The sequence below is a fragment of the Hoplias malabaricus genome, chromosome 1, assembly GCF_029633855.1.
Source record: "Hoplias malabaricus isolate fHopMal1 chromosome 1, fHopMal1.hap1, whole genome shotgun sequence".
NCBI lineage: Eukaryota > Metazoa > Chordata > Actinopteri > Characiformes > Erythrinidae > Hoplias > Hoplias malabaricus.
In genome coordinates, this window is record NC_089800.1 from 31,084,066 (window position 1) to 31,111,660 (window position 27,595).

Genomic DNA, 27,595 nt, shown 5'->3' on the forward strand with positions numbered 1-27,595 from the left:
TCCAACAAACAAACCAGGGTTTCAGTTTGTAGTTCTTTATGTCTATATATTATTGTGTCCCAAAAAAATTTATAGAAGACGATCTGTATGAAGTCATAAGAGTTCTAATTATAAATAGTACCACACTGTAGATATCTTACTCCTTCGTTTAAACAGACCATATACGAAGTGTAAACCATAACTATGCTGTAAAAAGTTTATTTCCATTTTTATGTATATCTGCCAATCTAACTCTCATTCAGTCTGGCTATAAAGTCTGTTTATGATTTTTAAAGATGATTTTTGAAGTGAGGTGAATAATGAACAGCCGCTCAGATATAAATTAGTCTTTTGGAGAAATAGTGATGAATTGGATAAAATAGTGAAAAATGTGATTTTTTTTTTTTTTCAAAATATCTTCAAATTAGACATTTCCTCTCTTCTAGATATAGGGGAGTTGTGAATGGATATGACCAGTACAACTACACAAAATACAGCCATAGAAATCTGTTTCAACTGTCAGGCACAGAAAGGCACATTGGTTCATTCTTTTTGGACCTGTAATAAAATCAAACACATTTGTGACATGCAGTTTGCCATGTGCCCCTCGCTGTACCTGCTGGATGATATTTTTGATTTCTTGAAGCCAAATAAGGCACTTTTTTGCTATAAAATCCAACAAAAAGTGTATCTTACTACTTTGGTCCTCTCAGTGAGCCCCATCACTGACCTCATGGCTCTCTCAGCTGACATCCCTCCTTCCCCTTGAGAAACTGACATATGACCTGCGTCAGAGTTCGGAAAGGTTTTGGCAGATATGGTCCCCTCTGGACCTACCTGGAGGGTCTTAGGTAGAGTTTTTCAGAGAGACTGTTGTTTTTTAAATATTGTGTGTGGCTACGATGTATGGTGCTATTACTATAATTGATGTTCGCATGCAAAAAAAAGGCCTTATTTGGGCAAGGGAGGGAGGGAAGAAATTCATACAGAAATGTACATTATAAAACAATATGTTTAAATCCATATTCACTTTACATATTTTTTTTAGAATTGTTCCTTCATCTTCTGTAACCATTTCATCCTGTTCAGCAGGTGGTCTGGAGTACACCTTTATCATTGGCTACAAAGTAGGAACACACCATACACAGTGCACCCGCAAACCCAGCTCCCATACACACTCTGCCACACCACCTACCAATGTGTGTTAGGACTGTGGGAAGACCTGGAGGAAACCTGCTCAGACACACAGAACACACCCAGGACTTCACTTTAATGAAATGATTGGAACGATACAGAACTGCACGGAAAATTGTACAGGCTTTCATAAAACCTTTATTACAGTACAAGATTAAAGCCAACAAGTTTTATTAGAGAAAGTTTTCAAACCGTAAAAGTGGAATGTTAACAGCTTCAAAATAGGGATAAAAGTATGGACAAAGGGGCGATTTACAGAGACACATTGGAGCAGACAGGAAGGGGACAATCCTGCTGCTATGTAACTTCTTGTTTGAAGAGACGATGAAGTCTCAGAGAAAGGGCAGTAGGTGCACACAAACACAGCTCACCATGATATGGCCAGGGCTTATTAATATTTGTGATGGGAGGAGTTTCTGGCATGCATCAAGGCCTATAAACATAGAAAATCAGTCCAATACCTCACTGCAATCCTGGGAGTTTCACTGCACCAGTCAACTTCATATCATACAGCTGTTTCTCACAGCTGGGGGACAGAATCCACAGAGGCACATACAGCATATACGTAATCACGACTGACGACCACCTTAACAAACACATATTTTCATAACAGAAAGGGGGGGGTGGGGGCTGTTACCTGTAATTTATTCAATTTATTCATAATTTCCGGGACTAAACAACTGACACTGCACAGTATTTCATTGATTAATCATAATCACAAATATGTAAATGAGGCCTCTAACCATGTTGTCGCTTCCCGGCTAAATGCCCATATTTGCACGTCCAGATCTAAGATAATTTTCATTATCAGAAAAAATTAACCAAGCTTTCAATAACTGCTGATAATGTGGGAATCAAAATGGTTCTATTCTGCTCCGCTTTTGAGGTCCGTGTGCAGAGACTTTAGAATTGCCCCGCCCCCTTGTTTGTCCAATCACAGCACTGGTTAAATGCAGCAAAACAGACTAGTGCGGAGACAAAAAGAGCACTACGGCACTCACTCGTGCAGCAGGATGATATTTCTGGACAAGTTATCCCAGGTCAAAAAAAAAAAAAGTCCGTCCTCCATACCAGCATTTACAAATCCTATTAACATCCAAAAAAAGTGGTTCAGTCATCACAGTAACTGCCTAACATACTCTGCCGCTGCAGTCTTTTCACAGTGTTAGTTTGGAACCCGCTGGCAGGTTCTTGCCCCATGATTAAAGGGATTGATCAATGGTAGAGGAGCAGCTACAGAATTTAAAAGGAATGATTTGGCCAGAAATGTTAACATGGTTTGCGATAACAATGCTACCATTCACAGCCCACTGGCCTCGGTTCACAGAGAGACATGGTTATCATTTGGGGAAAATGTATTTCCTGCAAGTGACTCTCTTTCTGATTATCAGCAGCATGTGGCCAGAGGAAAAAATATAATTCATAAAGGTTCCCATATCAATGATTCTGAAACCCCCCCCCACCCCCCCCCCCACCCCAAAATAACCCTACTTTCTGGTGTGTATGCTCCAAACTGGTTATAGGCATAGTTCAATATACTGGTATAAAATAATGTCATTAGAAAAAGCATTTGGGTAAATACAAAAAAAAACAAATAAAATAACAATAATAATAATTACTATAATACTGCTTACAAAAAGAAATATAACAAAAAACCATTATCCCAAGTAAGAGTAGAAGAAACTAAGAAAGTGGCAAGCAACACGAGACATGGACCAGCCTCCTTCCCCCTCTTCCTCCATCCTTCCTCTAGTCTGCCCTCCTCTTCTCTGTTCTGTCCATCATTCGCTGGCTCATGCTCAAATAACAGCTCAGCACCTGCAGAAGTACATTAACTGCTTTCAATTTTCAGAGTTTATAAACCACATGATGCTCCAGTGCCTCTCTCTTAGTTGCCTCTAAAACATGAAAAAATTAAATATATTGGGGATGCTGCTTTTAGCCTCTACGCTTCAAACCTCTGAAGCAACCTACCAGTAGAGGTGGGAGGAACTGAAAATGCCAGACAAATTAAAAACCTGTGTGAACATAATAATAATAATAATAATAATAATAAATGTTTAAAAATTGAAGTTGGCCATTTTCTATTTAATTTTACTATTTATTATTTATTCTATTTGCTCACATCTTTAATTCATTAACCATTAATTTTACTTATATGCCAATTAATTTGAGTTACATTTCATTTGTTTACTATTAAATACTTAAATGATTTATAGCTAATCTATTATTTATCGTATTATTTTACTATTAATCATTGTTTTTAATTGGAAATGACTTGTTCTTTAGCCTTAAGCCCATTTTATTTTTTGTTTTGTCAATCATATCTAAAGCACAAACAAGTGTTTGTAGAAACCTTTTACAACAAGTGAATTCACAATTTTAAGGTAGACCCTGTGTGGACGCCGGGTATTATCTCTACTTAAAGACATAAAATGCTGGTTGTGGCGGCACGGTGGCGCAGCAGGTAGCGTCGCAGTCACACAGCTCCAGGGGCCTGGAGGTTGTGGGTTCGATTCCCGCTCCGGGTGACTGTCTGTGAGGAGTTGGTGTGTTCTCCCCGTGTCCCCGTGGATGGATGGTTACAGATGATGGATGGATGGATGGATGCTGGATGTGCACTAGTTTACAAACATTTGGCCACCAAGAGTATTCTTCTCTTGTTTTAGTATGATACATACACATAATTAATAATATTAAAATCTAAAAATATAATTGAAGTCACTGTTTCTGAGCTGTAAGTGTTGCCTTAATTTTACCGTGCTGTTCATGCATGAGGTCCACCTCCCTCGCCTTCGCCGTGCATCTGCATCTGCGCCTGCATTTTCGCAATCATCTCCTGCATTCGTCTCAGCTGCAAGACACAGACAAGCAGTTTTAAATAGTGTTAAACAATGATAGCTGTGTTAAACTGAGTCGCTAGCGTTCACGTGCCTCTCGGACAATTTCTATTAAAAGGTGCACGAAGCAATTTTATCAGACGGGTTGTCAGTGTTATTGTTGTTCACCTACCTAGAGGAGCACACCCCAAATCTTGACCAATGTACTAGAGCATTAGTCAGGGCGACATCTAGAGGCCGTGTAGGTGAACCACAATAATAAAGACAGCTCTTCAGTCCCAACATAAAATTATTTATCATGTTCTTCACATTTTAAAGTTTATAAGTACTAATTAAAAGTGAAATTACATAGCTTACCGCACCTTTAATGCAGCTGTTTTTGGCTATGACCCAGGGCTGCTAATCTCATGGCTCATCGGCCTACTACATTTATCTGGAGAGATAACTCTCACTGTGTGCTCTGAGAGCTTTCACAGACTCAGATGACATGAAAAGGCGTTCGAGATTCTGTATCTAACAAATCTGAGCACATCTATCATAAGTAGGAACAGTGCTGAACAACAGTTAATGGGATGCTCAGGATCCATCTTCACAACGTCAGTGTTATTAAATTGGGTGTGCGTGAAGAAGTGGAGGTGTGGGGCAGGCTCTCTTCATCAGAAATCTCCTCAGATGAAAGACTGGACTGTAAGCCCTGTCTTGTGAAGCTTTCACAAAGGCACATCAATTAACAGCAGGTCAGGGGTGATAAATGTAGCTCAGTGCCATTCACGGACATTGAAAACAGTGTTGGCTCCACCTGGTATTAGTCAGCAGCTCAGTGTGTTTGTTTTTATTTACCTCAGCCTCCTTCTCCTGCAGGATCATATCTTTGTCCATTTCCTCTGGCTCCGGAGCCTTCCTAAAGGACACACACACACACACACAAAACTAAGGTTTGAGGAGCATCATGCTCAACTCTCACTTTCTTCACTTATTAAAAGTGATGATTAACTACAATAGCTTTTACACCGTTTTCGCCATCTAGTCTGAATTCAGTCAATTAGTCAAGACATGTTTTGAGTGTGAAGTTGGCTTCTTTAGTTTTACAGTGGAGCAATGAGGTAACACTATGGTTTAAATTATACCTTCACAAATAAATTAATATTTAAATAAAAGGATTTCTCTGTATTCATCTGTGTGATAGGTGCAGTAAAATGTTCTCACTTCTTATTCAAATCTGTGGTTACAATTGAAAAAAAGTGTTTATGTTGAACTATCATAATCATAGTTCGTAACAGTGCTTCATTTATTCTCAGCATTTTAAGAGTTCCCAGAGTTGTGAATGTGAAACGATGCCTGGTTAAAGGTCAGAAGTGGCAAATACAGCATGGAAGAGCGAGTTTTTGCTCAGCATTGTGGAGGCGCAGCAATATGTGAGGCAGAGAGACGTGCGTGTTAGTGAGCAAGCCAGCAGTTTGAGTTTGTGTGTGTGAAAAAGGCAGCGTGTATGTGTGTGTGTGTGTGTATATATGTAAGTTATTGGGAAAGTGAGATTGTGTGTGATTGTGAGAGAGAGGGAAATTGAACATGTGAAAATGAACATACAAATGTATGTTTTAATGTGAGACAGGTTGTGAGAGAGAGTTAGAAAATATGCATGTTTGACTGTAAGGTGGGTTGTTTGTGTGTGTGTATAGAGGCAGTATAAGCATCAGGCTGATACAATCAGAGCTTTGAGCGAGCTGTGAGCAGTACCTCCCCCTCCTTTCCTCTAGGATTTGGTGTATTTAGATATAATTAATGTAAAAACAGATCTATTTTACAGAGATCTACTGTGCCTGGATCTACGAGGCTTGGCTCCAGGATGTACTGAAAGAGATACGCAGCTACACTGCCACAGGTTAGATTCACCCTTTTTGGGCTTCTGAAATACATCAACACATCAGTCCAATCAAACCTGGAATATGCCCATTCACAGTTACTGATCTGACATTAAACACTCTGTTTATAGACACCTCTTATAAAGAGTGCACTCTACTTTGATTTGAATGAACTGTGTTCTGTGGAGCGAAGGAGCTCTATTAAATACGTTATGGATGAGCTGGAGCCTTGTTTGTGATCCAGCAGTACTGACCTCACTGATGTTAACACGCATGAGTGCCATCAAATTCTCACAGAATTCGGCCATATAGTGTACACTAAATTAAGTACTTTGACACATTCATAGTGAATGAGATTCTAGGAAAACTAGGAAACCCTCTAGAGACAATTTCTCTAAAGAAGCATTTTTTTCATCAGTGAGGATGAAGTTTAAATATGATTAGCCTTTCCCCATGTTCTTTTGGTTAGATAAAGGCAACCTTAAGGGGTTTTCCAGACCACTAATCTTGGCTAATTCTTTCATTGTGGAGATGCTTACAGTTTCAGGATGTCCTTAACCTGTATATAATTAAATGCTGTAGACAGCACTACAGGGTTTGTTTATTGTGGTAAGGGTGGAGGAGGTGAAGAAAGACAAGCAAAGCAGTACATACGCAGGAGACAGAGGCAGAATGTAACCATGGGAGGACAACCTGCCGCCTCGCTTGAGGCGCTCGGAGCGGAAGTTCTCGTAGTGAAGGTCCTGCGTCACCTCCTGAAGATCCTGCATGTGAGTGCTGCATAAACACAGGGCATAATTATAAACTCAGAATTTCATTATAAGTTCAATTACAGTCGGTCCATGTTAAATTAAACTACATTAAATATTATGATATTTAAAGTAGACATATCTTGTTTCCACAAGAGAACACAGTTGTGGTTCTTAATGAAACATCTGTGACCTGCTTTGGTCAAAACACCATAAGCCCCACAGCAGCATTCAGTCCCTGTCTAAACAGCCCTGTTCAGTTCCTGTTCTCTGTGCTCGTTGTGAGTGTTTTGCTGCATTTAACCTCCTCTTTGCACTCTCACATAAATGCAGGTCCAGCGCTGTGATTGGACAGACTCAGTCGAGGGGGCGTGGCAATTTTAAATTCCCTGCAGTTGACATCAGAAGTGGAGCAGAATCAGAACGGCTCTTTTTATCCCATGTTTTCTGACTTAGGCAGCACACAGGACACTGACTGGGTGGTCTTGTTTCACAGTGTGTGGGTTGGTGGGCTCCAGATTCACAAAATGTGGACATACAGAGAACAGGTGACCATTTTCATATGTCCAATTTAGTTACCCTTCTAACTCTGTAAAGCACTGTGGAGGAACTCCTGTTGTTTTAATTATTTTACTCACTTACCAATGAAGTTGAATAATTTAAATAGCCTAATTTTCTGAAATGTTTCTAAAGTCTGCTTTATTTATTTTTATGCAGTCAAATAAACTGTCAAAAAAGAGTTAACACTTTGCTCATTTTGCTGATCGGACACATTTTTCAGAAAAACTTTTCCATCTGCAGGGAGAAGCAGTGATCACATCTTTGAAACTCAGGAGCAGAGTGTAACTTACATGAGCATTGTACGGAGCTTCAGGAAGTCGTTGTGTTCAGGGTTTTCTACCTCCACAACACCCCAGGGGTATAAACGCCCACGAACCTTCTTCCCCTTCGCTTCGATCTGCTGGTTAGAGCCCACCACCGCAAATGGGATACTGGTCTGGAAAGAACATTACAGTCATAAGTTATACTCAAACTGCTAATACAGCAAATTAAGTAAAACTAGTTTTGTAAGCAAGAGCAAGTTAAAAGCACTCAGTAAAGATGTGTAAAGATGTCTAACAGTTATTATACTGCAATTCATCTTGACAGGTCTTTTTTTTTTTTTTTTTTTTTTTATATTAAACAAATCTAAATGGCTCAAATTCTGTCTGAAATGTCCTGCATGTCTAAAATAGAGCCATTTAAATTCAGCCACAACTCTACAATTTAGAGCATTACACTGATTAGACGACACAGAGAGCTGGTTGTCTTTATTTTTCCTCTTTATTTATCTACTCCATGTCCTGTGTGTGTCAGAGCAGCTCAAGCTATGAAAGTAGAGCTGGACTATATGGCCAAAATTTATATCAGAATATATTTCTTAATTTCAGTGAATATAATTCCGATATCAATGTAAACAATAAAAAAGCCACAGAAAAACTGCCAAGAACTGAAAGCAACATGACATCACCATCAAATAACAGTCTCTTGGCTTTTGTCAATATTAATATTTTTAAACTAACTTTAAAATAGAGCGCAAGTTACTGACAACAGCGCCCCCTATTGACCGTTAGTCAGTGACAGATGATGTAAATATTGTATATTGAAATATTACAAATCATATTATTGTTATTGAAATATTTTATTTTGTGAGATCCACTTTCTTGTTTATTGCAATGAGACACAAGTGTACCCTACAGAATCAGATGTTGTGTATTGTTGTAAACATCAGAAAACCTTCAGAATCCTTGTTTGCTCCTTGAAGTCCTCATCCTCGTCTGACTCAGCGTCTGGGAGGTGATAGATCTTAATGCCGTGTTCATCAATCTCATCTAAAATCTGAAGCACAATTTTGGTTTATTTATTTACTCATTTACGTGTTTTTCTTTTTGGCTGATTTTCATTTGTGAATCATACAAAACTAGTGGACTGTCTCTTATGCATATCAAGACAACAGACCGGGAGATAGGAGGGGGAAAATCCATATCTGCAAACACCCTCAGATGAAAAGAACACTAAATATGACACACTAAGACGAATATGAAGAAGTCACCAGATGTTATTACAGGTGCCTGGGAGTTTTGAATGATACAGTCGTAGGCAACAGCATTTTTCATTACAGGCATGATTTTTTTTTTTTTTTTTTTTTAACTTATTGGAAAAAAAATGAAACATTAAAGAACACATTCTCCCTCTTTTCTATGATTAACTACAGAATCCCATTTCTTATTTTGACTCCTGCCACTTGTTTTTGTGTGTCCTCTTGCCCCTTGGAGCTGAGTTACAGAGAGCAGTGGTTAAAATCTCCCTCCTGCAAAACGAGATGACCCTTCAAGGTCCTGATATGTCATTAGAACACAAATAAAAAAAAGTGCAGCGCTTCATTCCCAGGTGACTAGCGCTGCTCTGTAGCTGCTCTGCACCAGTCTCCATTGATATCAGAGGAGCTTTAGTTACATTTAAGGCTTCATTCACCTTCAGAAGAGTTCCACAATCATATATTATACCACTCTCCTAACTATTCTGTGATACGGAGCTGAATCCAGATTCTTATTCTGCAGCTTTCTGTTCAAAACTTCCAGTTCCACCTTAAAAATTGCAGTAGACAGCTGTAAATTTCCAGTCCCACCTTAAATGGTAAAGCAATTACATTCTGCTCTCTAACTACAGACACATCAGTTGCTACTGTTTTCTGCTTGTTCTGAAGAATTGTGTATTAATGTTTTGCTGGTATTTTGAGAAAATTCACAGTAAACATTTACAACATTAATGTGATTCTTGATCCCCGTAGTAACAGGTAAAGAGGATTCTTTGAATGCCAAAAGTAGATTTCAGAGCGTTACCCTGCGTTTCAGCCTCTCTCTCTCCTTCAGAGTGAGTGTATCAGCTTTGGCAATGACTGGAACCACATTCACTTTGTTGTGAATGGCCTTCATGAACTGGACGTCCAGAGGCTTCAGACTGTGAAACAGAGCAGAAAGGGGTTAGCTATAAAACAGGAAGAGCCGCTAAAGAGCTTGTGACTTAGGATTTTAAAAAAACAAGCAAAAAACTAATAGGAAAATCAGGAGTTTAGGAATCACTGCTTTTCAAACCCCTGTTCATTTTAATGCACAATTTGTTTTAACTTCTGATTTACTGCATAAAACATTCAAAGATATCTTATTTTTTCAAATGAATATTTATTTCCAAAATTTAGTAATTATAGATGAAAATTCACACTGAAATCTCTTTTGGGTTTGTCAGCTGTTGATCATGTGTTCATTTACCTCCATAAATAAAAATCAACAAAACAAAAAACTGACCAGGGGTACAGTGGATACTCCAGTTTTATTTGAAGACACATATTTACCATTATATATTAAATTGAGGCAATAATTAATGACATTTTTTAAAAGGTCATTCATGACTTTTGTAAGTTCATATTACTCCACCTCTCTTTTCAGATTTCAGACGTTTCAGAAAGATTTGCCTCACCCGTGTCCAAGAGGAGAAATGAAGTAGAAACAGCAGTGAACACGATTATCTACAATGTGTCTGCGGTTCAGGCCACTCTCGTCATGAAGATAGCGCTCAAACTGGTCATCGATGTACGAGATGATGGTGCTGAAACTGAAGAGAGATCAGGGGTCAATACTAAGCCCTACAATATTTAATAACTCCATTTATATTTATGATATTTCACAGAAACTCTTATTGAGAGCAAATAACTATTATGTATCACGATAAAGATGTAGGCGAATGTAGACAGGAGTCAAGAACCAAAGTTCATATCAGTGGTGTTACACACTATGCTACACTAGCTACAATAATAATTAGAATTATGATCAAACCACACAGTCAAAAAAAAAAAAAACCCCACACCCATCCGGTTCCTTTGTTTCCTATGCTATCTGTAAAAGTGCAGAGTAGAATTTAGTTGAAAAATCAGTAAAGTCTAAACAACTGCCCAATGATGATATTTAATTATTCGTCTTAGATCTGGCAATACAAATATCCGATATCAATGTGAATCTAATTGTTAGACATAATTCTGTAGGATTCCAGTAGAGTTACACCCCCCCACTGTACTCATAAAAGGAGAGAAATGCAGCAGGAAACGTTTCCTCTCCGAGAATTCCACCGTTCCTCTCTCTGACCGAGGCAGACGGCCCATAAAGAGGGCAGGAAGAGGGCACTCACTTCCTGTATCTGCTCTCCCACTAAAAACAGCTGCTCCAACTTCCCATAAGACTGCTCATTTAGCCTCACCAACTCACCACTTCTCCTTTTCCCTTTTCCGAGTAGTGCCACTAATTTAAAGGTTCTAAGGTAACTTTAAAGCCACAGCATTCTTTAAGCGATAGAAAACAGCACCCACTGCATCAACCAGAAAAACTTGTTTTGCAAACTCATTATTTTCTAAAAATGACACAAATTTTCAAAATGCTTACACAATGTAAACAATTCAGAGCTGTACGATACAGCCAAAATTTGTATCACAATATATTTCTTAATTTTGGTCGATGTGATATAATTCTGATATCGACATGAACAATAAAAAAAAGCCACAGAAAAACTGCCAAGAACTGAAAGCAACATGACATCACTGTCAAACAACAACCTCTAGGCTTTGTCAAAATTAATATATTTAAACTAACTTTACAATGGAGTGCAATGAACTGGAGGCAATGCCCTGTAATGACCGTCAGTTTGTGACAGATACTGAAAATAGTATATACAGAAATATTGATAGTGTATTTTAAAAAAAATAATAAATAAATAAAATAAAATAATTATTAATAATAAAATCATTGTTATTGAAAAATGTTGTATTGCGATATATAATTGATATTACATTATTGATCAGCCCTAAATCTATTTTAGGGCAGTTGTTTTCAACCTGTTGGCCGTCTACATCCCCAAGCCTTCAGAACACAAACACAGAGGACATGACCACAAGGGACGGACAGATGCATCCAGATCGGGATACAGTTAATTTAGAGAGTAAAGGAGCATATTTGATCACATTTACTTTAAATCCTGAAGAGATTTTACACAGCTCACTTGGTCTGGGAAAAATATAGGGCCAACGTTAGCTTTAGATGTTTTATCCTAAATGTCAGCCTACATGGCAAATCAAATTAGCATGTGATAAAATTTATTAAACCCGTACCAATCCTGGCTGTTAATAGCGTCTCCATATCCAGGCGTGTCCACCACAGTCAGACGAAGTTTAACACCACGCTCCTCAATCTCAACAGTGGATGCCTCAATCTGAACTGTGCGCTCGATCTTCTCTGAAAATCAAAACAGAACAAAATATAAACATCAGATCATTACAATGTGTGAGTAAATATAATCCGCCTGCAGTCACTGAAAGGAATATTCAAATGATTACAACACAGGATTTTAACATCACATTTTACTGCATCTTAAATTTCATTCAATAAAGTGGTATCTGTCTGTCTTTTTTTTCATGTTTTTGTCTGTCTGTTTATTGTGTATATGTGAAGTCTTATTCGTCTCTCTTTTAAAGCAACACAAGGCAAGCTTTGGTATTTATGCTCCTTATGTCTCCCCCTGCTGCTGCAAAATGTAATTCATTTTTACCGCACTGTCCTAAAATTAAGGAGGAATGGAGAGGGGGTGGTTTACTACCCTCCCTCAAAAGTTACATAGTGCAATTTCTGCAGTGCCGAGCCCCGAGTAGCAATGACAGAGGCTTTGTGCTCCCCGTTACAGCTCAGTGGATCATTACAGTGATTTTGGAGCTGTAACTTTAAGGTTAAAATATCACATAGTGCCCCTTTAAGCAATAGCCACTTTTCCTGTTTATTTGATGAAAGATTTAGTTCAAAACAAATGTAATAATATGGTTTGGATGAATGATCATATTAATAAAATGGTCAGTGTATTAAGATAATACAAAGTATTTGAAAACTAGGAATCATAAGGAAATAAACATCAACATAAACAAACACTAAAGAATTTGAATAATTAAGCACAGCCCAAAGGTTTTATGTCCAAGTCACAAAGAACACATTATTTATGAATTCTGGGTGAATATACTTTACTGACCTGCAGCTCCGGGGATCACCCTCTCTGGGTAAAGGTCAGTGAGGAACAGGCTGTTGATCAGAGTCGACTTTCCCAAGCCAGATTCACCTGGGATCATCAGTAAACCCATGGTTTAATTGAAAGGCTTAGTAAATGAACTACTGTGCATCAAAATAAACAGGCACACAATCACTGGCACTAGAACCTCTGGACAGTGTCACAAGGACAGCCCACCTCCCGGAACCAGACACACGGAAACTCACCACACTCCTCACAGACAGCCACTGATCCGAGGCAAATATCGTACACAGGGCGATTGATACTCATTTGCACAGTGTTCGGTAAGACAGTTCTTTCGTTATATGATAACAACTCAGATGTTGTGCACTTGGGAGTGTTTATTTATTGTCAGTGTTTATTTAAAAGCAGCAGCCTGAACTATGGCTTTAGATCCACTACAAAATTCGAAAGAGGAGAAAATACTTTAGTTTTAGGAAAAACCACGTCAGGCAACGAACTGTGCTCTCGCAAACGGGAAAGCATTTCCCAGGAGGAAAATACACTTTGAGTGAATAAAAATCCACCTTATTCAAGGACAGTCGAGAGTGTGGCATACTCACTGCTCTCAGGTTCTCCCCGCAGTGCGCATTGCTTGGCATTACTGATAATTCCAGATCGCTAGCATTTTGAGTTGTCTGCTCATTAGCGCAGACAATGTGCACTAGGCACAAGGTATCGGACGTTGGTATCAGAGCCTCATTAGCGATTACGAGTAAATGAACATGGTATGGGTATTTGCAATATTCAGGCATCTAATTTACACCTCACTGATTAGTACCTACTTGGTTGGAACCTGGCACTAGCAGGCAAAAGTGCCAAGTCGAGTTGTGTAGATTCCATGCAGTGGAAAAGCACCATAACTTAAAAGTATCTGTAGTACCACTGTGCCGCCTGCAGGTTTTCCAAAACAGTGATGTTAGTGATTAATAAGATTTTTCAAATTCTCTCTGGCTGCTGTGTTCATGCATCAGCAGGCATTTCTGAGACAGAAACAGTCACTACATTTTGATGAAAAGAAGCAGGAGTTGTGCATTTTAAATGACACAGCACAATGAGTTCCATGACAAAACACCAAGAGAAAAATTTTCCATTTTAATTTCTGCTCGTCTTTAAAGCAATACCAGGTAAGATTTGATATTTTTGCTCCTGAACTCTAATGAACTCAAGGCAGAGTTGGTTTCTTATCCTCTCCAAAAGTACATAGTGCAGTTTTGACTGTTCTGAGCCTGGAATATGGGAACAACAGAGGGTCTAGTCTCCTTATTACACGACAGTGAAGGATATATATAAATGATAATTTTAGGCTCTAAACTGCAAGACCTAAATTGTGCAAATGTCAAATAAATGTAAATGTAATTTTATATTCTAAACACTGACAAGATTTGACACCTCACTTAACACAAAAGGGAAAATATTGAAAAACTTAAGGCCTGAATTAACTAAAGTGACCATGTAGGAGTGAGGTCTGTTGACATTGTTAAATTAAATTAATATTTTATTAATCTGTTTACTTTTTCCGCATGTAGGGTCTGAGTTTGTATTTATTTAAAGATATTAAAATATGCACTGAACACGTTTTAATGTTAAGCTCAACAAAAACAATAAATCTCTGCAGAGGATGTGCACATATTTTTAAACAAAACATGTAATTTGAGCAAGGGAGGCTCAACAAAAGTGCATATGATACAGTCTTTTCTTCCCCTTTATATTCAGTGCTGACTTCTGTTCTCATTTCTCCATTCACTGTCAGTTTGCTCCACTCCTGTAGAAGACTATTGGCTGTTATATCATTGTTTGCTGTGAGCTGAAAATGGCCAATCGGCTGCTGCATTCCAGGCTGATTTATTTTAAGGCAGAGAAGCAACTCTGCAGTGAACTGAACCCTTCCCCCATTGACACAACTGAACTCAAACATTCAGAGAAACACGACGGCATGCTTCAACAGCTGAGAAACAGTGGAGAGACAGACAGCGCCGCAGACACAAAATCTTGGCAGCAGGACGGATTCCCACAGTGAATTCTACAATAAGGAAAAAGCAAGTTTCCTCCCATCAGAATTCCAGAGTCAACCCACACATCTCTCTAAAACATACTGCAACTCTTCTTTACCCTCCTCCAGCACATAATCATGGTTATGATCAACATAATAATGTGTATTAGGTGTGACAAATAACACAATAAATACTTAAAAGCATGATTTTTTTTTAAGTCTCTGTGTACTCCGTATAATACATTACTGAATATAAATATCATTATGACAAGTGATTCACACAGAAATCAGAATACATAAATACTTTGTGAAACACTAGTTTCAGACCATGACAACTCTCACACCAGAGCAGGTCAGTGTGTAAAATCAGACAATAATCAGACAATAAAATCAGCCTTTACTCACCAACGACCATGAGGGTGAACTCAAAGCCCTTTTTCACTGATTTACGGTGAACTTGGTTCGGGAGATTCGCGAAGCCCACGTATCCCGGAGTCTCAGGGTTAGTGAACTGTCCCTGCTGATGAAACCATAATAAACCAGTTCTTAAATGACATATTTAATAAAAAATACTTGATTAACCCCATCAAACCTAACTTATCACCAGTGATGCACTTGTCTTATGGGTGTTTGTGGCATCAAAGGATACATGTTTTCTATTGAAAATGCTGCACTCATGAAAAGTAAAGTTAATTTCTGAAAGGCAAATGAGGATCTCAAACATTTCCCATGAAAGTCCTTATGAATCTCAGCCTGAGAAACAGCAGACTTTCAACAGAGAGCACTGTAGAAATCTGCAGAAAATCAACAGCATTGCAGTGATTAATCGATTCAACTCATGCCCCTTTCACACACGCGCTGTAATCCAGAAATGTTCCGGAGTTTACCCGGAGGAGCTGTGTGTGAATGCGACCACCTGCAACATTCGTCCCGGACATTACCCGGACTTTATCCTCCCTGCGTCCTGGTAAAGACTCCAGGTGAAGTTTGAGTCAGCGCATATGAGAACGGAGCAGGAAATGTTAGTTTCTCCTGCACATGCTTCAGAAACTCCAGCCCCAAAACCTAAGGCACATTTTTCGTTCCTCACGGAGCAAGTGCGTCTGACGCAGAAAATCTCCCGCCGTGCATTGCATGTGTGAAAGACCGCTCCGGGACACCTCCAGATCCAACACTCTGGAGTTTCTCTAGAAATTCTCTGGAGTTAATGTGTGAAAGAGGCATTAGTTACTCAAATAAAACTGTTAATACAATGAAGTGTGTGTATGATTTGGTGACGTCTGTCCATTAATAACTATAGTTCAGAGCACCTCTAACGAAAATTCAATGTTTAGTTTTGAGTGTGTGTGTGTGGTGGTCTAAGAAACATGGATTCAGACAGACAGGCTTTCTTATGTCACACACCTTACAATCCTGTCAACCTGAGGCGGGGTTTCTCAGCTGCAGACGAGTGGCAGAGGGATGGGTAAAGATAGAGAACTAACTACATTCCTAGATATGTTCAAATTGATTGAGGAAATGTTTAGACAGTGAGAGAATGATGCTGTGGTGTTGGATCCTGGTGGTATTTTGACCAAAGCCTGTCTCATGTTTGACTAAAACCCCAGGGAACTCTTAACTTGTGGAATAGTAAGTGAATATGTCCCCTTTAATGAAGCATATATATTTTACTCATAGAAAATTCCAGCTCATTCTAAAAATACCAAGTATGGGCATGAATTCAAATGTCCTTAATGCACACACATACATTTCAACCAATTAAAACATATGTATACTTAAATGTACTTTAAAATGTGCCTAAAATAATATACATTAACCTTGGGTAACTGGAATTAATAGCACAGACATGAACAGCCACTTCTCACATGAAAGAACCGAAACTAAAGCTCTGTTGTAAAGTAGGTACATACCTTCATTTTATCAGCCTGAGACATGGTGAGCTGTGATCCAAACCTGCAAAACACACAGCAGATATGCCCCACGTTAGCTCTAGACTTCTGAAAAACACCTTAAACATCACTAGTTACTGAGAAAAATCACCAAAGCTGGAGCTGTATCGACGTTGCAATGGTCCTCAACTCACACACGCACCACAGTAAAGTAGCTTTCAGAGTCTCAGAGAACAGGAAGTCTGCACATCCTCGATTCAAAAACGCATCTAAAACCACAGAAAGTACAACCGGTACTCTTTTTTCCACCTCCTATGAGCTCAACACTGCAGTGAAGGCTGTTTACCTCATGCACAGGTTTTACAAGATAATCTTTGTTATATATTTGCTGTTCTATTCTAGCTCTCTCTGTGTGTCCATCTGCCTGTTCTGTCTGTCTATCCATTAATATACAGGGTGTCCCAAAGGTAAGGAGACAGGAAAGAAAGGAGACACCCATATTTAAATAAAAAAAGGGATCTAATACACAAGATGTAAGTGTAAGAGTAAAACCTGCTAGGCCTTGGTTGCCTCTTGCTCTACAGCTTGTGTCTAAAACCGGATCATTATCTTTTAGTGTTTCCCTTCATTCCTGTCTATTTACTTTTGGGACAACCTGTATATACACATGATAAAATTCCATAAAATAAATTATTTAAAATATCCTAAATCCTTTAGAGGTGAAGGACTTTTTGCTCCATATTTAACATTGTCCCCCTAGAGACAACATGGCAAACCTCTGATTTACATGAACAGAACTGTCTATTTTCTATATTTACTTACTTACAAATACATCTACTCTACCTGGCCAAATAGAATATTATACATTAATATAAAACATTTGGATTTTTCCAGCATGTAGTTGACATGTTAATTTGGATGGTTCCAAAAACCATGTCACTGCCCTGCCTCCAACAATGACAACAGTTAAGGAGATGAAATGCTGAAATCAGTGGAACTAGGTTCAGAAGAGTGCAGTACATTTTTAAACCCTGAATGGCCTGAAAAGCCTGAATCTATACTTGTATTTTCCTACAGTTGTATTATATTAGTTATTAAAATAATTCCAGTATATACGCTTCGCAGTGCATTAAGGAGGAAAAACTGCCTGCATCCGAGTTGTTGCTTAATGACTATTATTTTCACAAAATAACAAACAAACAAAACACACCTTACCAAATAACTCCATGGCATAAATCCCACTTAGAGCTCTCTATATAATCACAATACCAGCTTGAAGTACAGATGTTTTAGCTGCTTCCTGCCCCACAATGTGACACCCACTGCATACAACAACAGACTGATGGGCTCACGTTCATGCTCAATAAAACCAACAATGAAAAGTTTTAAAAAATGCCTTGATCTGCCCCTATACAATCCATGAAATCAGACTGGAACATCCCTAGGAAAAATGGGCTGCGTTTAATAGTGAAAAAAAAGACCTCACACACAAAATACAACTCACTAATCAATTTGTGGCCCTCTGTTTCCAGAGCCATGAAAAAAAAAGGTCATATCAGGTAAGAAGAGAACCACATGAAGGGCTGCATTAAATTCTGAGGGTGCTTCAGTCGGACAGGTCTAGGATAAGGAACATGATGTGGCAGTAAAAGGAAGTCAGCTGAACAGATCATCCCAGCAATGCAAGTCCTTCCCTAATGGCACAGACTTATTCCGGGACAACATCGAAATTCCTTGGGTGCAGACTGTGAGAGACTGGCTTTGTGAATCATTTTCACACATGAAGCATTTTGTGGCCACCAATGAGTCCTGACCTTATGACCTAAAAAGGAATGTATCTCTGGATGGACACAAATGCCATGATATTGTCTAAGATTGTGGAAGCAATGCCACGACGAATACACACTGAAATCAAATGATCTATATTTCAGACAGCCCTGGTATAATTAAATTTCCAGTTGTGGTATTAAGTGAAAAAAGGTGATCACAAAACTTTCCTACACGTTTTAATTCACAATTAATATGTATTTGCTTAATTCAGCATATTTGGAAGGATAAAATATATAATAAAACATAAAAAGGGATGTGTGCAAAAATCATTTCCCCTATCAAAATGTTAAACTCAGCAAATACATAATTACTGTGCATAAATATTTAAAGAATCATATTTATGCGTGTCTTCTAATTTGCTCTTATTTTAACCACTGGTGTTCAAGTTCTAAAGGAACTTATCCTGGTATATGGCAGAGAATTAGAAGAGTAAATGTGAATGCACAGTATGAAATTAATTTAAAACAGTTGAATATGGGAAGAGGAATCTTTCTCTTCTCTTTCAGAACAAATTCTATTTTAAATGGTTAAAAAAGATCAGTTTCACCGAATGAGCCAAAATTATTTTATTTTAAAACCAAGTTCTCGCTTACACCTGAGTCAGGAACATCTACAACCTCTAATTCGTGAAGAAATATGGTCTTAAATTTAAATTAACATGTTTAGTCTCTACTTTTTTCAGGCTCTTTTATCGAATTCCGCGTTCCACCTTAAAAGGCGCCAGAACGTAACTGCTGGGCCATTTAAGGTGGAACGGAAGGATATGTTCAGCTTCGTCTTTTCGATTGACCACGATTAATCTCACATACTATTCTGATATTGTTTATAACATTAACATAAATCAATAGACGCTGACAAACATGAATAAAAAAGAGAATGTTACATTGTCCTACCGTTTTCCTTCAGTGAAGCAGTCTCCGAATAGCTGAAATTCCTGCAGCATTAAAGGGCGGCGCCTCCACAGTCAAACACCAGGGGGCACTACAGCTGCTTTCAAAATAAAAGTCTAAGTTTAAGGCAGTACATTTTCATTTTATTTTATATGAAATATTAATGTACATTTTAAGATGTCATTTCATGGAAAACATCTTATTCAAAATTTTTATATCTCATTTTCCCCATTCCGCTTTTAAAAGAGTATAGCTACTGCACTGTTTAAGGTGGTAAATTTGGTATTTGGAGTATGAATTTACTGTTCTGGTAGAGACGATTAACCCATAGAAGGATTTTTTTTTCTTTGGCTAATATATTTATATGTTACATGTTACAATCTTGTTATATCTTTGTCATCTATATCATATTGTTTAAAGGGGAATTACACTCATATTTCTATATAAATCCCCAAAAGTGAAATGTTTATAGAGTGTGGAAAACTGAATTTCCCTTGGCATTTTAAAGACCTACTCTTTTTCTAAAAAATTAGGCATTTTGTGAATTTGCACATTAATTTATGGCTCAAGGTTCCATCAAGCCACACACTGCGAGGATAAAACTAGTCTTTCTTATTTGTTACTTTTTTCATCATACATAAGACTTTAGATTTTTCCAATCACAACACACGAATAAGAGCATTGACTTAAAATGGAGAAGAAAGAGAATGGAGCAAAAACAGCTAAAATCCAGAGCTTCTGCTCCTAGTTCCCCACTTCTGTGTGCTCGGGTCTGGGTGAACAGCGAGTGGCTCATTGTCATTTAAAGGTACAGATGCTGAAAGCAGCCATTCTAAAATGAAATAATAAGATGTTCATGTTCTATTAAGGACCAGTTTAGCTCCCATTATGGAGATTTGCTGGATGCTCACTGGCATCCACAGTTCCAATAAATTAAATTACATTTAAATGAAGAGAGGTTGGCCGGCACGGTGGCGCTCCAGGGTCCCGGGGTCCTGGGTGGGATCCTCTCTTCAGGTCGTTGTCTGTGAGGATTGTGGTGTGTTCTCCCTGTGTCTGTGTGGGTTTCCTCTGGGTGCTCCGCTTTCCTCCCACAGTCCAAACATACACGTTGTGTGAAACTGTTTAGAGCTGTGACTGTGCGTTTGCATGTGTAAATCTATCCACAAATGTGTGTGTGAAATTTTCCACAGGTGTGAGTGACTGGGTGATTATGTGAAGCTGTCCACATGTGTGAGAGTGTAAAATTGTCAGCATGTGTGAATGACTGGATGAGCGTGTGAATCTTTCAACAGTCGTGAGTGACTGGATGAATGTGAAAATCTGTCTACAGGAGTGAGTGTGTGAGTGACTGGGTAATGATTCTGGACTCATCACGACCCTGAGCTGGATAATAAACTGGATGAAGGGGATTGGTTCCAGGACCAAAATCCACAGATGATCAAGTCCTTTAATAAAATGTCAGTGTTTTTGTGTTTGAACTTAGAAAACACATCCTCTGTACACTTTCAATCATCTCATTTCAATCAACACAGTGGAAAGGCTGAATAGTTGAGTACTGTGTTTTTTATGGATCAATGACCAGAACAAATTGTCTGTACATCCTGTAAGTGTTAAAACTCTTTTAGCAGTGTTACCACTGTTACTGCTGGAAAGAAAAAGTTGAAAGTGATGAGAGAAATTAATCACACACACACACACACACACACACTAAGGGGACAGTGAGACTCAGTGATGTGTCATGCTCCAAATCTTCTTAAACTACGCTCATAATCTTCTGGATGTTTTAGTGTGAATAGGATTTAAATCTTACAGAAAGAATCTCACACTCATCCGGCAGTGTGTGTGTGTGTGTGTGCCCTTTTCACCAGCTCCCCGGCCAAACTTCCTTATAACACACCCATAACTTTTCAAATAAAACACCTCTCTCAACAAACACTGTAAGAGCAAATCACACACACACACACAAACACACACAAAAATGGCATATCCAAGACTTTAGACATAAGACTGCCCAAGAGGGGCAAAAGCAGACCCCTTACTTAGAGACAGACCAATAGGGATTATTCAAAATGTTCTATTAAAAGCCACTCAATGTTGATTGTTTATTCCTTCTTTAGAAGACTTCCTTTTTTGGAGATAAGAGGTTTTGTTATGATGGCGATGAACAGCAGAATTTCTCAGTAACTCCATAAAATTAAAGAAAACCAGTGTAAGTTATGAGCTCTTTAATGGAGAGGATTGAACATGTGGAAAAGAGCAAAGTGGGGTTATAGAGGAGAAAATGTGGGGTTTCAAACAAAGTGGCCATACAGTATAATGTTTAGAAATATTGAGGTAAATGAACAGCTGAATGCCTGATTAATTTGAACATTGTGTGTGTGTGTGTGTGTGTGTGTATATGTGTGTGTGAGACAGAGTATTATCGGTGTGTGTCTTACTGTAAAAATGTGTGCAGATTGTGCTAAATTACATAAAAACTCTTCATCGTCTGATTTCAGTCAGGTAACATGTGGATAGCTGACCACAGTTGATGAATCAGCTTCAGTGCAGTACATTTAAGCTCCATCCAACAGTGCCTAATTTACATATCACTGACATTACACACAACCAATTTCATTCAGATGTTTTGGTTGTGAGCCAATTAATGTGTTTGGAAGCTCTTAGGAGGAGTTTGGGATTGAGTAGTGAGTGACCAAACTTTATAAAGTATTAAAAGGAGGAAGTGGAGGAAATAAACATTAAAATAAACACAGTGCTGATTGGTTTTAAACAATTTTAAACATTTAAATTTCAACTGTAATTGAAATAAGCTTATAGATTAAATAAGGTATAGAGAAAAATATTTTATTTAATTATTTTACAGCTGACAATGTAAAAACTCTGATCCTGAAACTTCTGAAGCTCTGTTTTTCGTCATGTCTTGTTTATTTTCTCCAGCACGGCGTACATGCGCACAGAATTGTGGGTAACTGAGGGCCAGAAATAGCTCAGAACGTAGGCTGCATTTCTAGGCTGCACATGAAGGGTCCTTCACATTGGAACAGCCTTCTATGACAGAGTGGCCTAGGCTTTGGGACACAGCTAGTGTGGATTAGAGGCTGTTGCTCCACCTACTGTGTTTAGGGTGGAGTTTGTGGGCGGAGCTAGTTATATAAAATAAAAGCACGGTGTAATGTCTTTAAACGAAACATGGTGCGATGTGTGTTTATATCAGTGCTAATGGACTGGAGCACTGTGTGCACAGATTATTGTTATTGTTAGTTCCTGCGTCTGTTCTTATTGTTCTGGCTTTTTTTTGGGTGCTGTTCAGATTTACACACACTCAAACCAGACAGGTTTGATCAGGGAGATTTGCCAAAAGAGAAACATGATTAAGGTCCAAACTGCACTTGTTTCATGATCAGATTTCACCATATGCTGCTTTAATAAATAACTAAATAAATAAAAAAAAGTCCAAGCTGTAAATACTGAATGCACATTGCCGGGTCACTGATCCTTTCTAACATGTCTGACATTTCAGACCAGCGTAATCATCATCACATCCTCTAAGACCCAGGCTGAGCTGCTCTTAAGCATGGTTCTGCTTACCAAACACATTTCCCTTGCAAGCTGGCAGCTCATTTACTGAGAAACGTTAGGGATCTGCGGCCTGCGGAGGGCACTTTCCCTCTCTCACGTCTCTGCGAGAATTTTGCTGACCTTGTGATCCTGAGGCCTGGAGGGAAAAGGCCTGATCTGGGTTTATCTCCAAGTTTTGGGGGCATTAACGTCCCCAACCCGAGGGGAAGGTGGTGCGTGACACGTCTCAGGATTGGAACTGTCGCCTCGCACTCCTTAAACACACTTTACTAGCAATATTTCCATGAAAGGCAATTACAGTAGCTTGACTTTCTCCAAATATGATTAAAATAAGTGTGAGCTTCACCGAAATCCCAGCAGCGCAAAGCTGATCTGAAGGACTCCCTTCATAAATGTGTGTGTGTGTGAGAGAGACACCCTGCTGGGTGGACATCAGAAACCCAGAAATACAGGATGGAGAAAGTCTGAGGTGAATCTATACAATGTTAGGATACATATATAATCAAATCTAATTTATTACAACGTATTCATATTCCAAACTGGAAGACGCTTCCCTTACTTTCAGTGTTAACTAAACAAAATATATATTTGATTCCAGGACATTTATGAAGTATTTCTTTAAATCCATTCATCATGAAATTAGCATGCGGTGTAAAGTACAGATTTAAAAGTACATACACAAAGATACAACTTCTGAGACTGAACTTTTAGGGGACATGGCCTTTCTTTGAAAAGAGTGGACGCTGGAATGAAGGCATAGAGTGGACATAGTAAATATGGAAACATTTGATGTTACATTGCTTCCTTGTAGCTTTTCCTGTGTTTTGTGTTTTGCACTTAATTACTGTTTGGACTGGAAATTACATACATTAAAGATTTTGCACAGAACTGTGCCCATTAGCTAGTACGGACACCACAAAAGAGCACATGTATTTTATTTAACAAAGTGATAACGTTATTATCATGATTACTGCTAGCTCATTCAGTGAAAGGGTTTCTAATAAAGTGGCCATGGAGTTTTGAGTTGCCACCCCCCTTGTGGGAATATGGTTGTGGGGGTGGGGTGGGGATGATCTGTATGGTGTTTTCACGGATTTATTTCTGATTCTTCCTGCTGGCGCTGATATCTGTCTCCAGTCCAGCAGCAGCAGCAGCAGCAGAATAAGACATGTCCTCGGAGGAGAACAACGTGAAGTACGAACCAAATCTGTTGCGTGTTTCTTTTCGCCAGCGGACAAAGGCCAAGTGTGCGGTTTATTTTTCTGAGAGGATTGAGTGGAGAACGCACAAAGACGATTAAGCCCTCAGCACTGACTCAAAGCAGACGACACTCTCAAAGTCAAAGACCGCTGCAGCTCTACGCATGTCTGAGCTGGTTCTTTCTTTGACCCTTTAAAGGCACAATTTTATTAATAACTCCCTTGTTCAATGCATTTTAAGATTAATGTGTGGCTCTGGAGCCCACCAACCCACACAATGTAAAAGAAGACCACACAGTGAAAACGTGGGATAACACGAGACATTCTGATTCTGCTCTGCTTCTGACGTCAAGTGCAAAGACTTTAGAATCGCCCTGCCCACTCATCTGAGCATGTCCAACCACAGTGCTGGACCCACGTTTATGTGAGAGCGTAAAGACAAAGCTAAATGCAGCAAAACAGACACAATGAGCGCTGAGAAATAAGAGCACTGGGTAAAAGCTGAGAAAATGAGAACAGGGAAGGAAGAGAATCCAGCGAAAAAACAGTTAAAAAAACAGATTTTCTGCTCCTCGCTTCTCACTGCTGTGCACTTTGTTCGAGGAAACAGCAAGTGGCTCATTATCAGTTTAAAGGAACAGGTGCTGAAATTGGGCATTCTGAACAGGGCTGTTTAGACAGGGGGAGAATGCTGCTGTGGGGCAAGTGAGGTTTTGACCAAAGCAGGTCACAGACGTATCCTGAAGAACCAGAAATGTGCTCTCTCCTGGAGAAGTGTTTAAGCATATAATCACAAATACTAAATTACTAAAGTGTGATTACACAGCTACAGAAAACTTTGTTAAGAGTTATAACAAATTACCTATACATTCATATGAATACAGGAATGACAGTAAGTGTTACTGTTGTCTTTAAATCAGGAGCAATGTTCCATTTTCATCAATGTATCTTCAATAGCAGGGGTATTAAATCTCATTTTTACATTTTTCTATCAATAATCTCACATAATGTTCCCAAAATATGGCATTATTGAGACCAAGCACAGATCCTGAGGTTTGGACCATTCCAGGGATGATATTTTAGCAGCTACACTAAACTAATAGGTAACCAGTTCCATAAATATTGTTTGTTAGGTTATGGTGGTAAAAAAAAAAAAGATTAATTGCCTCTTTAATAGCTGATCACCAGAGATGAGGCTATGTTTTTTTTGTTAAATAGCTGCTTTTTATCTGGTCTCATTGTAATAGTGTGATGCTGTTGAGGCTGATTGGGTGCAAGGGGCTGAAGGGGGCTAAAGGGTGAGGCTCTCTCCTCACTCCAAAGCTTACTCTGAAACTCAGCTCCCACTCATTGCCAAATCCCCCTCACAAAGCGAGACTGAAAACGAAGGACTCTTGGCTCAGGAACACGCAGCATATTCCATACTTCCTACAGAAGAATGGACCACACAGCTTCTACCTGAACACAGCTTCACGGATCATCTCTAATATCTATATTTCTTTACTTCTGCTGACTCCAGCCTCTGTGGATCAGATAAATGCTCCTTGAGGAAGATGTCGAAGCCGGTGGATCACGTCAAGAGACCCATGAATGCCTTCATGGTGTGGTCCAGGGGCCAACGGAGACAGATGGCCATGGAGAACCCAAAGATGCACAACTCTGAGATCAGCAAGAGGCTGGGAGCCGAGTGGAAATTGCTATCTGAGGCTGAGAAGAGACCCTACATTGACGAGGCCAAAAGACTCCGAGCCCAGCACATGAAGGAACATCCCGATTACAAATACAGACCCAGGAGAAAGTCCAGAAGCTTGATGAGGAGTAACGGCTTTCCTTTCTCTCCTCCATTCCTCGGAGAGCCTCAGCAAACCAGAGAAGTTCTGTCTTTCTGCAGGGACACTCCTAGGTATCTCCATCCATCTGCATCTACCCAACCTTCTCCGTTCTTCACTGGGAGCCACTTCAGCACTCTCCAGAAGCTGAGAGAACTGCCCCATGCTCTCTACACATCCACACTGGGCTTTACACACCATAACGCACTCTGGGGGCCACTGGGGTGTCCATCACAACCGGCCAAGCCTGGCTACATTGTGCCCTGTAACTGTCCGCTCTGGACCACCTCCAGTTTACAGCCCCCTGTGGCTTATTTACTGTTTCCTGGTGTGGGGAAGACTGGACTCAGCTCAGACTGCTCAGCGAGTCTGGGATAAAGAGCGGAGGAGGACAGAGCTCTGAACCTTCTACAGTGGACCAAAGTCTGGTCAACTATGGGTTCATTAATTTCAAATTATTTGTCAAGGTTTAAGGTGTGTGTTACTGATAAGAGAGATGTTTCTGTAATGGTCCGGTCTGGTCCGGCCCGATCAGGTCTGGTCAGGTCATATGTCATTCAGAACAGGCAAAAGTTTGAGCCCACTAGAAGGAACCTGATTAGTGTAAATTCTCTGAACTTCTGAAAATATCGAACTCTCTGCAGCTTCTTATTAGGCGCTCACTAGAAGTGCAGACTTTTAACGTGGCCCCAAAAATCATCCAGTTTTTTTACACTGGGTCAAATGATGTTTGTTTGATCAAAGTGAAAATAGGTGAAACGTGGAACAGATCTGAAGTTTATCTGAGGCTAGAATTAATGTAAAATATTTTTATGTTTTGTCTTATGTTTGTATAATCTTTGTTTGGTTTATATATTTGGGTTTAATAAACCAGTTTAGACCATTTATTACCAAAATATGTTGGTAATAAATGTTTTAAAATGTTTTAAAATGTTTAGATGATTGCTACTAAACGCAAATAACACGCTCTGTTACACCCCAGGAACACAAGAACTCTATTTTTTATATTAAGACATCCATGTTCTTAAAAGTATGTTTTCAAAGTGAAAAGGGGTAAAACTGGAAGAAATCTGAAGACCTTCTGGGGTTTAAATTGCTATAAAACACTGTTTATTCTTCTTCTATACTTTACATTGTTTGATTTATTTTAATATAAAGTTTAATAAAACTAGTTCAACTATCTACTACCACATAAACCAAGAACCCAAATGTTTAAGGTGGCCTGAATTTTTTTTTCTTCAGTGCACACCAGTTAAACTGCATGTTCTTGTTGATTTTTGTGAAGTGAATATAGACTACATTGATGTTAAATGTTAATTTTGTTATTATAAATGTTGCGTTGTTTGATTTAATAAATACTGTTAAACGTTTTACTACTCCATCGACCAACCACCAATTCTTTGCTGTGAGTTTACTGCTGTGGCACCTCTTTAAAATGACATGGGCAATAGAAATCAATAAAAATTATTTTACAATTTAATACCAAATATAAAGCAAGTTTTTTCACGCAGCGTGTCAGGAGCCTGGGCATAGGTTTCCTCCCAGAGTCCAAACACATGCTGGTAGGTGGAGTGTCTGTGTGAAATAGTCCACATGATTCCGGATAGATTCTGGACTCACCAAG

At 39.0% G+C, this 27,595-nt stretch overlaps 2 protein-coding genes across 4 annotated transcripts; one reads left to right on the forward strand and one right to left on the reverse strand.

The window, feature by feature from the left end:
- Positions 1-1,243: 1,243 nt before the first annotated feature.
- Positions 1,244-19,466, reverse strand: septin2 (septin 2). Of its 3 annotated transcripts, none has more exons than XM_066662241.1 (13): positions 19,365-19,466; positions 16,663-16,705; positions 15,158-15,272; positions 12,724-12,810; positions 11,819-11,942; positions 10,141-10,275; positions 9,507-9,624; positions 8,401-8,502; positions 7,476-7,621; positions 6,569-6,652; positions 4,854-4,914; positions 3,933-4,027; positions 1,244-2,991 (listed from the first exon to the last, which is right to left on the reverse strand). In XM_066662241.1, exons 1-12 carry the CDS (start codon positions 19,412-19,414, stop codon positions 3,941-3,943), a joined length of 1,152 nt encoding a protein of 383 aa, XP_066518338.1. In that variant the 5' UTR covers positions 19,415-19,466; the 3' UTR covers positions 1,244-2,991; positions 3,933-3,940. The 3 variants fall into 3 exon arrangements, with proteins under 3 accessions (XP_066518338.1, XP_066518330.1, XP_066518347.1); XM_066662233.1 differs by having other exon boundaries at positions 6,530-6,652; XM_066662250.1 differs by lacking the exon at positions 19,365-19,466 and adding an exon at positions 16,793-16,904 and having other exon boundaries at positions 6,530-6,652.
- A 6,229-nt stretch (positions 19,467-25,695) lies between these two features.
- LOC136709025 (transcription factor Sox-14) lies at positions 25,696-26,349 on the forward strand. Its single transcript, XM_066684030.1, has one exon. The coding sequence runs from the start codon at positions 25,696-25,698 to the stop codon at positions 26,347-26,349; it is 654 nt and encodes a 217-aa protein (XP_066540127.1).
- The last annotated feature ends 1,246 nt before the right edge of the window (positions 26,350-27,595 follow it).

What these genes read in the sequence shown, in the direction of transcription:
- septin2 (XM_066662233.1), bottom strand. Translation starts at nt 19,414, where the DNA reads ATGCTGCAGGAATTTCAGCTATTCGGAGACTGCTTCACTGAAGGAAAA. An exon ending in GAGAGAGGCTGAAACGCAGG is followed by an intron (nt 8,503 to 9,506) that starts GTAACGCTCTGA and finishes ATTGTGCTTCAG; the next exon opens with ATTTTAGATGAGATTGATGA. An exon ending in ATTCTGCCTCTGTCTCCTGC is followed by an intron (nt 4,915 to 6,529) that starts GTATGTACTGCT and finishes TGTGTCCTTTAG; the next exon opens with GAAGGCTCCGGAGCCAGAGG.
- LOC136709025 (XM_066684030.1), top strand. Translation starts at nt 25,696, where the DNA reads ATGTCGAAGCCGGTGGATCACGTCAAGAGACCCATGAATGCCTTCATG.